The sequence below is a fragment of the Polypterus senegalus genome, chromosome 13 (assembly GCF_016835505.1).
Source record: "Polypterus senegalus isolate Bchr_013 chromosome 13, ASM1683550v1, whole genome shotgun sequence".
NCBI lineage: Eukaryota > Metazoa > Chordata > Cladistia > Polypteriformes > Polypteridae > Polypterus > Polypterus senegalus.
The window spans coordinates 152,779,544-152,792,673 of record NC_053166.1 but is presented as its reverse complement, the minus strand read 5'-3'; the positions used below and the strand labels follow the sequence as shown (position 1 = coordinate 152,792,673).

General features: G+C 38.3%; 2 protein-coding genes across 2 annotated transcripts; both read left to right on the top strand.

The window, feature by feature from the left end:
• The first annotated feature begins 363 nt into the window (after positions 1-363).
• On the top strand, positions 364-915 carry LOC120543354 (histone H1.0-like). Its single transcript, XM_039776389.1, has one exon. It carries the CDS (start codon positions 364-366, stop codon positions 913-915), a length of 552 nt encoding a protein of 183 aa, XP_039632323.1.
• An 11,228-nt stretch (positions 916-12,143) lies between these two features.
• On the top strand, positions 12,144-12,731 carry LOC120543353 (histone H1.0-like). Its single transcript, XM_039776388.1, has one exon. It carries the CDS (start codon positions 12,144-12,146, stop codon positions 12,729-12,731), a length of 588 nt encoding a protein of 195 aa, XP_039632322.1.
• Positions 12,732-13,130: the final 399 nt, after the last annotated feature.

Here is a 13,130-nt window from a genome sequence, read left to right as displayed (position 1 = left end):
GAAAACACAATGTTCATGGTACCATAATCACCAAGAGTGCGGGATCCGCTGCCTGCAGATGGTGTTCCCTATTACGTCCGCGCAAAGTCTTAAAATAAGCCTGGGGCAGGCTAAAGGAAATTTTAAAAGTTGAAAGCAGCACTGTGGAGCGAGCATCCGTTCCCGGAGTGCGCCGGAGATACAAAGAGGAGGCGCAACGTCGCGACGACGACAAAGACAAGACCCTCGGGAACTTTGATTCTGTCAAGTAGTGCGGTCCAACGTGAGAGCAACGGCACCGTTCTGAATGAGTGACAGGACTCCCGACATAAACGCATTCCTCTAAAATCTTCAAATCATAAAAAAAGAACCTGTAAAGGCACAATGTCGACAGCAGTGGCGACAATCAACCAGCCTAAGGCAAAAAAAGCCAGGGGTGGCAAAACAGCCTCATCCATTTCCAACTTTGAGGAAATGATCAAATCAGCCATTAATAATGATAAGAATCAAAATGGTTGCACCTTGCAGTCAATTCAAAAATACATCAGGAACAATTACAAAGTGGGCAACAATGCTGATTCAAAGATTATACTGGCCCTGAAGAAACTGATCTCTGCAGGCACTGTTCTCCAGGGAGGAGGAACAAGTGCAGCAGGACTCTACAAACTCAAAGATGTTCAAACAGCCAAAGACATGTCCAAAAATGTGTCCACAGAAGAGAAATCCCCCCGGGGTGCCAGGAAAAAAAAGGCGGGCAGAGGCAAGAATGTTGTCAGGTCCAGAAGTAAAGTCAGGAAAAATCTCTCAGTTGAGATCATGGAGGTGGATAAGAACAAGGGAGGTTCATCCAAAAGGAGGATGAAAGGCAAAGGAAAAAGGGCTAAACCAGCCAGGGCCCCCAAACATAAGGCAGCAAAGATCGGCAAAAGGAAATAGTGAAATCTGGAAGGTTTTCAAGTAACTGCAACTAACAATGTTTCAGTGAAGGCCCATAAGGCATCAGAAAACATACTGGCAATATATGAGGCACCTAAAGCTTTAATGGCTCAAATCTGCTGTCTTCAATCTACTTTTTTTATTTATCCACTTCAAGGAAGAAGGAGATTTGGATGGATAATTGACTAACTCGACAATAGTGGACACAGAACAAAATAGTATTGATAGGAAAACTGACAATATTTTTCCTGTGAGCTGTTTCTGTGGAGGGCTGTCAAGACCACAGATCGCTCAGAGCCATTCTGTTTGGTAACAGGAGCTACATGTTAACAGAAATTTGCAAGCATTCCAGACTTTTGTAAGAAATGTTAAGATAAATTACCATTGCTCATAACGAAGCACAAACATGCCATACTGTCTTGACGTTTTAATCACTGAAGTCTTTAAGTATGAGTTGAAACCAAATGTGCACATTGATATGTTAAGCATTTGACTTTGCTGCTTTGTGCTCCAGAATTGCCTATAATACAAATGAGGATATTTTTGTATGATCTAGGCCGTGAAAGTAAACGAGTTGGGAGACTGCCTGCTTTGTGAACAAGAGCAACAAACATTAGTAGTGTCCAGCATAGTGCTTTCATTGCTCTACGGAAAAAAAAATTAACAGAAATGCAGGCGAGTGACCTGAATGGCCTGGTAATGTTTTGTACATTTTTCAACATGGTATTGCCAATTAGCCCAAACTTGACATCTTGTGGGTACCCCAGGAATTCTCCAATCATGTTACTAGATCAGGAATAGCAGGAGAAGGTGATAGTTAGCTGCACACTGCATATTTGATCTGATAAACTGTTTCCAACTAAAATGTTGACCTTGACAAAGTATAAGGCACCATGGTGGAAAGCTGGGAAAAGTATTCAGATCTGGACAGGAACACAGGAGTGAAAATACAATTTAAGTAGCAAACATAACAGATGGAACTGAATTTCCATGCAACTCAAAGGACTCTTACCTTTTTCCTCCCCTTTGATCTTATCACATATTGAAAAATATGACATTGTAGCAGTTGATTCTGACAGTTATGGTTATACTAGTTTATCCATTTAAAATGATTTAGCATGAATGAACATTTGGATATTTTTTAGGTACATCCTCCAAATTGTTACATTCTCTCATGTCAGGCTATACATATTTATATTTCCAAAACATGCAACAGTCACAGCGGTGTAACACATTTTATTGGTTCCTGTTAATGCTTGAACCCAGGCTAAAGTAACTTCACATAGGATTCCTACACAAACTCGTTTTCTTCAAGTCCAAACAAAATTTGTCAAGATATATATGGGATGCTAAGTTGTGGATAGTGCGCACTGTAGCCTGCTAGCACTCTGTCCAAGTTGGTTCCTGCCTTCATTCTTTTCTAGTTGGCTTTAGCTCCAGCTTCCTGCAACACGATAGTGGGCAAAGTTGTTCAGAAAATGAATAGATGGAAGGTAATTATGATGTTTAATACAATTAAATTATCTGCGATATAATAGTTTAGGATGAAATTCTCTAAGTTAGAATTGATAACGACTTTGAAGTTTTAAAGGTGACAAGGTTCCAAGGAGAGATTTACTTGGACTATAATGGTAAATGTTGGTCAACCATAGAGTATGGGGCAGTAGCTGAATTTTCTTTTTTACCGAAGCATCTACAATCAGTGTTTTTATACAATATAGAAAACCCCTTGTTTTTTGAATACAAGGTAGCCTAGGAATTCTCATATTTTTTGATTGCTTTTACTTCCTTATGGTTTGGATTTCTGATGGTATGCATAAAAATAACTTTTAAATGAACCTTCTTTTATCCTTTCAAATATTTATTTCTTTTCTTAGAATTAAGCACAGTAGACAAAGTGACTGAAGCTTCCCATTGCCAAAAAGTAACCATACAGAAAGGTAACAAAACCCAAAAATTACGAAATATTGAAATATTTGATAGCTTGTTATATGGACAATAGAGTAACAAATATAGATTTGTGTTTGCAACAACAAAAAAATCACAGTAAAAGAAATGTATGTTATCCATGGTAGCAATGCTATTTATATTTGGGTCCAATTCAACCCAAGAGAAAACACGCTGTCAAAAAGGAAAATAAAACAAATCTAAATTGACAACTGGTCTGAGCAGAGTAACTGTGTAAAAATATGTAAAATATGATGACTCCCTACCACCCATTGGTCAACAAGACTGCTAGGCATGGATAATTTTTTCTGTAGAACTTGAAAAAATTACCAAAAATCCTTTGCCCCACAAGAAAAGGCCTGCTATATACAAATTCACAACACATACTTAAGTTAACAGGATTGCCAGATACAGATCCCTATTCCTTCAAACTCAGTCACTTGATGTCCCTAAAAAACCTCTAGTCCAGCAAGACAGAAGGACTGCAGAGGAGGAGGCAAAAATAAAAAAAAATCCTACTTAATGCAGGAAATGAAGACGGTATGTATGTGTGCCCATTAAATCTAAATGTGACTTCTCATACATGTTATGCACATCTTGGAAGCCATTTTTTTGTGCAGCCCTTACACCTGCCACTTTTCCGAGTTATTGCTGGAGTATTGGCAGATTTAGGCCAATCTGCACATGGATACAGCTGGCAGTGATCTGTCAGGGTGCAACATCCTATTTATAAGCCTTCAAGGTCATGATGTGGCTGCCCAAGAAAAGTCTTTTTAGTTTACCAGTGTACTAGTCACTGTTGATTCCACACCAAAATGAGTTTAGTAAGTGCTAATTAACATACGTTAAAAAATTAACAAAGGACTAGCAGGCAGCCTTTCTTTGGCATGGACAGTATATGTAGCAATGACTTTATCAAAGTTGTCTACCCCACCTTTGGTTTCATCGCAGTCTTGAACCATCTTAGGTTTTCTATCACAACTGTTGCACACAACTGCATATTTATGCAATGTACTCATCAGGACATTTTTGCTTTTCTTGAAATACAAATGTAGTAATTGGAAAAAGTGAAAGCAAACATGGATGATGTCACCTTTTTTTAACAAGCTGTATTGGAAGCTCTGTATTTGATTGCTCCCAACATTTAGAGCTTTTCAGTCACATTCAAGACAACCCTTATACCCTGGTTCTTTTAATTTGTGCCTGACGTTTTTCTATATTTTGTATTTTCCAAGTATAGCTGGATTTTGCAACACAGGGTGGGTGCCCATATCTGTATGGCATATGTTGAAGACTTGCTGAGCATGTATTGTTGAAAGGTATAACATTTGTCAGCAGTCACACATGGACATAACTTGTTGACCAGGGTCATTAATTAAGTCTCCTATGCTAATCATCACTTATGACTGGCATCCATATCTACCTTCTGTTATCAAAGGGTATGACACAAAGGGGACATGGAATGTCCTAGGAGACATTGTGATTAGGAATATTGACCTACCAATATCAGTATTCCAGCCCTCCCAGAATGAGTAACTTTATGTTGGTTGCAGGAGGATATCCATTTTTTTCAATTTTCAACAGACATCTGCTTCTCCAAGTCTGTTTTCTCCTTGTAATTAGAAGATTTCAGGACGGTTAACCTCTAGGGAATCACAATCATCAAGAGAATTCTTTGTAATCATGGTCCTCCACAATGTCATCATTCTCACACATATCCTCTCTAATTGAGAACCTTGGTTATAGTTAATCAAATCTTATTTTGAAAAGTGAAGCAAACAATGAACATAGGAAAACGTAAATGATTCTGAGAGCTTTCCTCCATTTTTTATATGTTTACTCCAGCAATATGTTCTCCAAACGATATCTAGGTTTCCTAGGGGTTGGCACGTTGGGTGTGAGAGAAAAATCATGAATAAGACTGACAGTTTCCGTTGAACCCTTGATTCACCTGAACACAAAATTGATCTCAACAAGTAACTATTTTATGTGTGTGAGAAAGAGCAAGTGAGTGGGAAAGGTTGGGGTTTTTATAAATTGTGTGTACAAGTATACTGATCTGTGCACATTAGGGTTAGCATTGAGCCAACTGTACTGTTGGCATTAATCACAGGCGAGGACAATTAAGTCTTGTCTCATGTTTTAAAGTCATGTTTATAAAAAAAATTCTCATAAAATTAAAAAAGGCATAAAGTATCATGATATTAAAATACATTTTAAGCAATTAAAGAAATCCTGGGGGTCTCCTAAGATGCCAAACAGACATTAGGGTGGATGGAGCAACACTGGAGCTGTCCAACCTGTTCTAAAGGACTTCAGTTACTCAATGGCAGTGATGGGATTGGTGGGGAAATCTTGGCCTGATTTGTTTTAGAGATGCCTCCACTTTAAAGGTACCATATAACTTGTTAAAACTGGTCTGTGCAGATTCTGTCCTGCTTAATCACAGAGGAGATGTTTGATTAAGCACACAATCAAATCTATAAAGCAACTAAAGAATATGCACACTTCATAATCTTGAATTTCTGTGAAATACTCCCTTTGCAGATAGTGGGCTGTGGGAACATTTCACTTGTCGACAGCTTTCAGGCAGTTTGCTGAATATGCCACATGTGCCCTATACATTATGTGCCTGCTTTTATGAAACACACATTAAGTAACATGTATATATTTCAATGTGGAGTCTGCATGCTCCTTCTGCTCGCCCAAAGTAATGCAGTAGGGTTCACATGCACGGATTTATTCTCTTCATTTAAAATTGCACAAACGACAAAATAAGAAATTACATTTATACATATTGGACTGATTTTTACCGTTTACATTGTTAGTCACTGGGTCTCAATCACATTGACTGGGAAAAATTGGCTAAGAAAAATGTTTTAAATGGACCATTTTCTGGTAATAACCACCTCCCCCAAGTACTAATGCATATGTGACTTGTTATTTTTGTCAAAAAGAAAATTAAATAGGATGGAGGATTTGGATTATTGAACATGTTACTGATAACCACTAACTCCCAGTAACACCCTGATTAGATTCACTTGCCAGTGCTCATGGTGAAGATATATGGAAAGAATACTTTTTTTTTATTTTAATGTCTTGTATAAAACAAGACTGCCAGTTCAGAGCTCTTGACCCACTCCCTAGGTGAACATAATTAAGTCGCTTCATATTGTGGAAACATAAAAAAGTTTTCCAGCCCCTTGATCAGTCTCCATTACAATCTTACTCTAAAGATGCCATTCAATCTGCATGCGTTCATTTGCCATAAACATAGAGAAAATTGAACACTGCAACGTTTTCATAAAAAAACAGCAAAATTAATAACTGTCATTATGCAGTTTATAAAAGGCACTGTATGAAAAGGTTGCAAGATCAAATTCCTACTATTGACTGCAACTCAATCAAACTGTTACCAATTATTAGTCCATACCCTGACTGTGCACAAATTAAAAGAAAAATAGAAAACAAAGCAGAGTGAACTTGTGTTTTAGTGTCATGTTAATATATAGATTATATTTACCAAGGCACTCATAAAGAAAGTGCCTCTCATTTGATTAGAAATTAATAACAGTTTATGAGAATTCCATGACGTGAATAGAAGAGTTCCAATCCTTATTTTCTCTTTTGTATACATGACTGATAAATCAATGTAGTTTAATTTTTCATGATTACCTACTTATTAATTGATTAGCCCTTAAAAAGAAGCTGATAGTAATATGGAATATTAAACCATTAACAGTGAATACCATGTTTGAATTAAATATCCCAGGAGACCCCTATAGGGCACTGTTGGGGAAGGACCATCTTACTTTGTCTATGGCCCAGTCATGCTTCCTAGAGGAGACAGAATGGCACCCGAAGCATGCCTGGGTCTGGCATATGAGGACCACTACCACCTAGCGCATGGGGATGTAACAATTCCCAAGTTCCAGCTTCTGTCGGTCGGTCCATCATTTTATACCAGCGGGCCACAAAAGTAATTTTTTCATCAAGTTGGCAAATCCCTTCATTGTTCCTCCCATGCAGGTAATAACCCATGCTCTTCTCTGGCTGGGATGGTGGTTCCCCTACTACAACATGATGAAATTCAAGTGAGTCCTGATACATGCAGTATGCTTTTGTCACAGGTTTTCTCTTATTGGAAAGGGTTGTTTTACTGTGTAGAAAGAAAATGCACCAGAGAATAAGCATATGTGAAGAAAATGATGGGAGCTTTTAAACACATAATTTAATGATGTATTAATTATGTATTCATTCTGGGATTGTCTGTATCGTGTTAATATTTCCTTGGAAATTAATATATATTAATATAGATGATGATCTATGTTTTGAATATTGTTACCAAATAAAGATTATAGAAGAGAAATGAATCTTGTCTGTTTCTGATACAAAACCATTATTAATAAACTTTGAAACTTAAACTTGGACAAGCATGAGACAGCTGGAGCCTGATGAGTGAAAACTGAAACTTTAGGCTGAGATGCAGATTATAACTGATGTGCAGTATACGCCAAAATAAACCAGTGCTGGGCCAAAACTGGGCCAGCTTAGTGCTGTCTTTCTTATCACTTCAACCATCTGCACACCAGAGACCGATCCAATCTTGGCAGCTGTACTGCAGCAATCTGGCTTGAATGGGATGTCATTCTATTGCAGAGCATAGTCACACATATACAAACTGAGCCAATTTTACTTCATCAATTTACCTAACATGTCTTTGGGATGTAGAAGGAGGCCTGGTTAATTGAGAAATCCACACACTAAAATGAACATTTTCACCTAATCCAAGTGGTTGACCAAGGAAAGGAAATCTTGATCAAAATCCTATTTAGAATTATTTGCACTGTACACCACTAAAAACCAATTACTATCAATATACCAGCTAAACGAATGATGGAACATAGGGCAAAATATGGTATCTCTGCAGGACAATACAAATATAACAATAATATATTCCAACCTTCCAACACAGAAACTTTCGTAGTCATGTATATGTGTCATTTGAATCACAACATGAATATAATCTTCCATCTATGCACTATATTTTAAATATAAAATAAGATTTTTTTCAGAATAGCAAACCTAACTTTACTCAGCTGCTGCCATCTATAGTTGATTTAAGTAGAGGGATCTTTCAATTAGAAGTTTAGATGAGGAATGGAATTTAGCCATTCGTAATATTTTTTTTTTTAGTTTGTGTAAAGCATGCTGTAATTCAGCTAATAATTGTACATCACTCTCACACATCTCATTTAAAACTGTCTAAATCGGGGGTACCCAGCTACAGTCCAGGAGGGCCAAAGTGGCTGCAGGTTTTCCTTCCTGCCTCTTTCTTCATCAGTGATCAATCTCTATTGTTAAGTGATGTCTTTTCTCTTCTTTTTAATTTGCTTGTATTTTAAGACTCAGTTTTATGAATTGCTTTTTTTTCTTTAAATGGCCCACAAACAAAAAATAAATGTGAAGTAAGCTTCCAGTTGACCAGCAAAGTCAGAGCCTCAAACTCTAACCAATTCCACTCCAAACCGTTTCTTAATTAGAAGTCAGTTTTGTTGTTAATTAAGCTCCTTCTTTAATTCCACGTCTTGTTGGTGTTCTCATTCTGCCACAGCAGACATTTACAAAACTGTTTATTTTACTTTCTCTAAGAGCACCGTCAAAATGCTCTGTGGACCTGAGAAGACTTCACCTTTCTATATTTTCAGATAAAACTATATTGCTTTGCCAAAAAGTAATTTTGCTTAACTGGAAAAATCCAAACTCATCTTGAGTAAATCAATAGGAGAAAATTGTCTTAAACTGGAATTTGTTTTTCTGCTTTTTTTTTTTTTTTTACAAAACTGTAATAATGCCACTGTAAAATAATGTATCTGTCTAATGTTTCCTAATTTTTTTTTTATACATGTGAAACCACTTCTGATTAGACTCTTTTGTCATATAGCTCGCTGAAATGTGTAGGGAAAGGGGTGGAGTGTTCAGTCTGATGGAATGTTTTGTGAACACAATACCTGTATTATTGTATTGACTATGATTGTATCTTTCACTGAAGCATGCTTTACTGTGTTTTTTAATGGAAAATAAAGCAAAGAAGCAAATACTTTTAATGCACATTCTCTCTTCTCGAGCAGCAATAGTTTTAACGAGACCAGATACAAGTAATCTTATCTTTCCATTGCTTTTATCATGGTGACAACATTACCATTAAGCAACCTGGAAATTGTTCTGAAATTCTCTCATCAAAAATATGAAGAATGAACTGATCTGCCCTGCAAAATTTTGATAATCTTCCCACTACTAACTCACTGAAGTAGGGTATGATTTCCACCGAAAGTGATATGGTAAATAATAACATACAGTGGATACAGCAAGTATTCAGACCACTCTCTGCACACTTTTTTGTGTTGTAGATTTAATTTTAAATGGATAAATGATCAATTTCTGATCATCAATCTGCACACAATAACCCATGATAACAAGTATATTTTCAGAAAGGTTTTTAAATTTATATAAAAAATAAAAACATGAAAACTATGATTCATATACTGTAAGTATTCAGACCGTTTGCTGTGGCACTCCAAGTTGTGGTAAAGCGCATCCTATTTGCTTTATTATCTTTCAGATTCTAGAACTTGACTGGAGTCCACCTGTGGCAAACTGAAGAGACTGGAGATCATTTAGAAAGACATATGTGTATCTGTGTATACTGTATAAGGTCCTAACATTCACACAGTATGTCAGGACAAAAACCATAAATCCAAGGAACTCCTTATACGCTGGACAATCAGTTCCTGAACATTACACCCAGGAAGCACTTCCGAGTCAGGCAGAACTGCCATAAAAAATGTAGTGACACACCCTGGCTACGCCGGCGACCTTATAGGGCTGCCCTTCAGAACTGTACACCAGGGCCGTTCTTAGCAGTTTGGGGGCCCTAAGCAGTTCAGAAATGTGCAGGCCCCAGATTTGGGAGTACTGGAGGTGTTCTAATAAAACGTCTGGAAAAGGCCTTAGATGACCAGAAGGCCTACATGTACGGTTGTGTGTATACAGAGTGGTAAGTAAATGTACACTATATCTCAGTTCATCCGCGTGGACTACGTCGACAAGAATAGACGCGTATGGTAAGTGGTAAACTGTTCCTGTAAACAGAAAATCAAAATACCAGTACCAAGTATGTAAGCTTACAGGACCGATGACCAAAGACCAAACCAAGTTTGGCAGGGATTAGCAAAATATCGGGCCCTGGAGGAACGAGGATTAGGATGTAGGGCCTATGTGATATATTAGCTTTACATTTAACTAATAATCCAAATAATAATATATGATAGTCTCAAAACGCACCATCTGCCACCAATCCACATTGTGCAATGGTTTATCCAGACTGAGCGATTGCTATTTATACATTCCCAGTCCCACGGCCACGTCCTCGATTCCCTGCCTGCTGCCCCCTGCTCCTACCTTTCCCTTCCGAATTCGACTCAGAACACTAAAATTTAGGATGAGGAGGGTATCGTGACACAGTCGGGGTTGGGCCGGGGGCCCCCCTCACGGTCGGGGCCCTACGCAGATGCGTACTTCACATATGCCTAAGAACGTCCCTGGTCCCAGAACAGTGTACCTCCAGTATAATGGCTGGTACCCCCCACCCCATCCGGGGCCTGCACATCCGGGGCTGCACATTTCTGAACTGCGTAGGGCCCCCAAACTGGTAAGAATGTCCCTTCTGGGACTGCAGTCTCCTGAGTCTATCAATTATATGTTCTACCTCAACTTTAAGACAAGGCTGTAAACAAGGCTGGGGTCCAAAATTCCCTGAATTGTTAAAAAAACAAAACCAAAAAAAAAAAAAACTATCATACATCTTACCTAAATTTCCCTTTTAGTCACTTTTGAAATACTCTTCTTGACGTAATAAACTGTTCCAAGCGCTTCTTCCATTCCTTTGAACATTTACAGCCCGCTGCGGTAGAAAATTGTCTTTTATTCTATTGTAATTTGGGGGACGAAGATAAGTCACCGAGAGCGAGATCTGGCGAATACTGTAAGTGGGAAGCAACAACCACATTGTTTTTGGCCAAGAACACTTCGACTGACAACGCAGTGTGTGCAGGTGCCATATCATGGCGTAAAATGCACCTTTGTGTGGATCTCTACTCCGGACGTTTTTTTTTCCTTTCAGATGCTTTGCCGCGGGCGCCTCAGCAGTTCAGAGTAATATTGGCTTATCAGTCTTTTCGGAAAACTCTTTATTAACAAGTCCGTTAATGTCAAAAGACACGATCATCGTTGTCTTCACTTTCGATATCATCTGACTTATTATTTTCGGTTTGTAGAAAAAAATCGCTTACATGCACGGTTGCAGACTGTATGCATACGATTAACTGCAGGCACACGATACCTAGCTTTTGACCGATTCCGATGCATCCCCGTTTTTCCAGTTTTTATTGAAATGTAAAAAGATCATGCCCAGTATGCTGCGAAAGTATGCGGTAAACTGCCAGAGGTTAAAAAATTTAAGTTATCAAAAACTGAAAAATAATAATATTCATATAGACAGAAAGGATGTTTTCAAAGAACTATTAATGAAGTTGACAGCTTTCTGCAGCAATCGAAGTTAATCACTTTTGAAAGCTGATGCAAACAATTCCGACAGAGGTCCTAACTTACATACAAACGCAATGTATAAAAGCAGTGTTGGAACAACTGTGTTGCTGCCCTCACTGAAGCATTACAATGTTACAGTAAGTAGTATATTGCTTTCATAATGGAAAGAAAAAGGCACTTAACAAAAGCAGACCAAGACTTGCAAATCAAAATATTCGCAAGCACGTTCTTAAAATAATGCAAAAACGTGAGTCCTCAAGGTGTAATGTATCTTGCAGCTTTTTATGGTTACGAATTTGCAATTCTGTGTACATTCATACTGTACCTAAAATATCAAAAAGTTGCGGGATCAGCTGTAGGCAGCTGGTGGTTTCCTTTGCGTCCGCATTTATTCTTTATAAATATGCAGCGGATGCAGAGGAACCTACACTAACGAAATCGAGTACACGCGTTTAGACAAAACCATTCCGGTGGGGGGCAGCAATTAATCGTAGGGTCGGCCCCAGCCCAGCCCATAGGAAACGCCAGAAAAGGAGAAAAAAAGACTAGTATTGCAATAGGGATCTAGCGCAATACTACAGATTATTAGCCCGTTAAAGGAACTAGGGGTACATCCCCGCGGGGAAAAAATCTCCAGTTGCACTCCCAAATCGTCAATACAAATAAAAGGCACAATGTCAGGTGCAATAACAGCGCTGCAGGTACAAAAAACAAAAAGAGCCAAACGAAGTAGCTCTAACAACCATTCTAAATTTGCAGGAATGATCAAATCTGCTATTAGTGCTGATAAAAACCCCAGCGGTTCCTCGCTGCAGTCAATTCGGAAGTACATTATGAGCCACTATAACCTGAAGGGGAATCCTGATTCAAAAATCAAAGTGACTCTAAGAAAATTAGTGTCCACTGGAACTCTGCAACATGCAAGTCGCGGGGGACTGTCTGGTCCATTCAAACTGACTGGTAGCCGCGGATCCACGACGTCTATTGGAGGAAAAAAAGGGTCACAGAAAAGAAGCAGGAGCAAGGGCAGGAGTAGTGCCAGGGGCCGGAATGGCAGCAGAAAAGGTGGTAGACGTAGGAAAATTGCTACATCCCGGGGCAAAGGCCAGAAACGCAAAGGAGCAGGCAAGAGGGGCACCAGGGCAAAAAGGAGAAAAGGGAGAAGCAAAATGAAGACCAAAAAACCAAGGGCTCGCAAGCAAAAGAGTAGGATGAAAGGAAGAAGAAAGGCCAGGTCAAAGAAAAGATCAAGAAAGAAGTAAAAAAAAATCCCCACTGGCTTCCATTGGATGATTATTTTAAGTTCGTAGAGTAACTGTTGTTACAAATCATTTTGTAAAAAATCACCAAAACATTTCTGCTTAGCCATTCAGTTTTTAATAGTGTTCATGTATCAAAAAATGTTTTTTCCTTGCAGTATGTCCTGATACAGATGGATGCTGGAAATATTTCAGTAGATTCTTGTACTGGCTTGAGTGATTACTACTGTCCTTGTAACACTAAACTGTTGTCATTTTTCAGAAAAAGAAAATAAGATATAAAAAAGATATATTATAATACTGATTTTGAACACAAGCCTATTTTCTATAATGTGAAATTATGTACCAAAAACACTAATACTCAGAAATTGTGGAAAGGTATTTGTGAAAAAGTGTTTTGTA

Bases quoted from the DNA above. Each gene is read 5' to 3' on its own strand.
- LOC120543354 (XM_039776389.1), top strand. From the start codon at position 364: ATGTCGACAGCAGTGGCGACAATCAACCAGCCTAAGGCAAAAAAAGCC.
- LOC120543353 (XM_039776388.1), top strand. From the start codon at position 12,144: ATGTCAGGTGCAATAACAGCGCTGCAGGTACAAAAAACAAAAAGAGCC.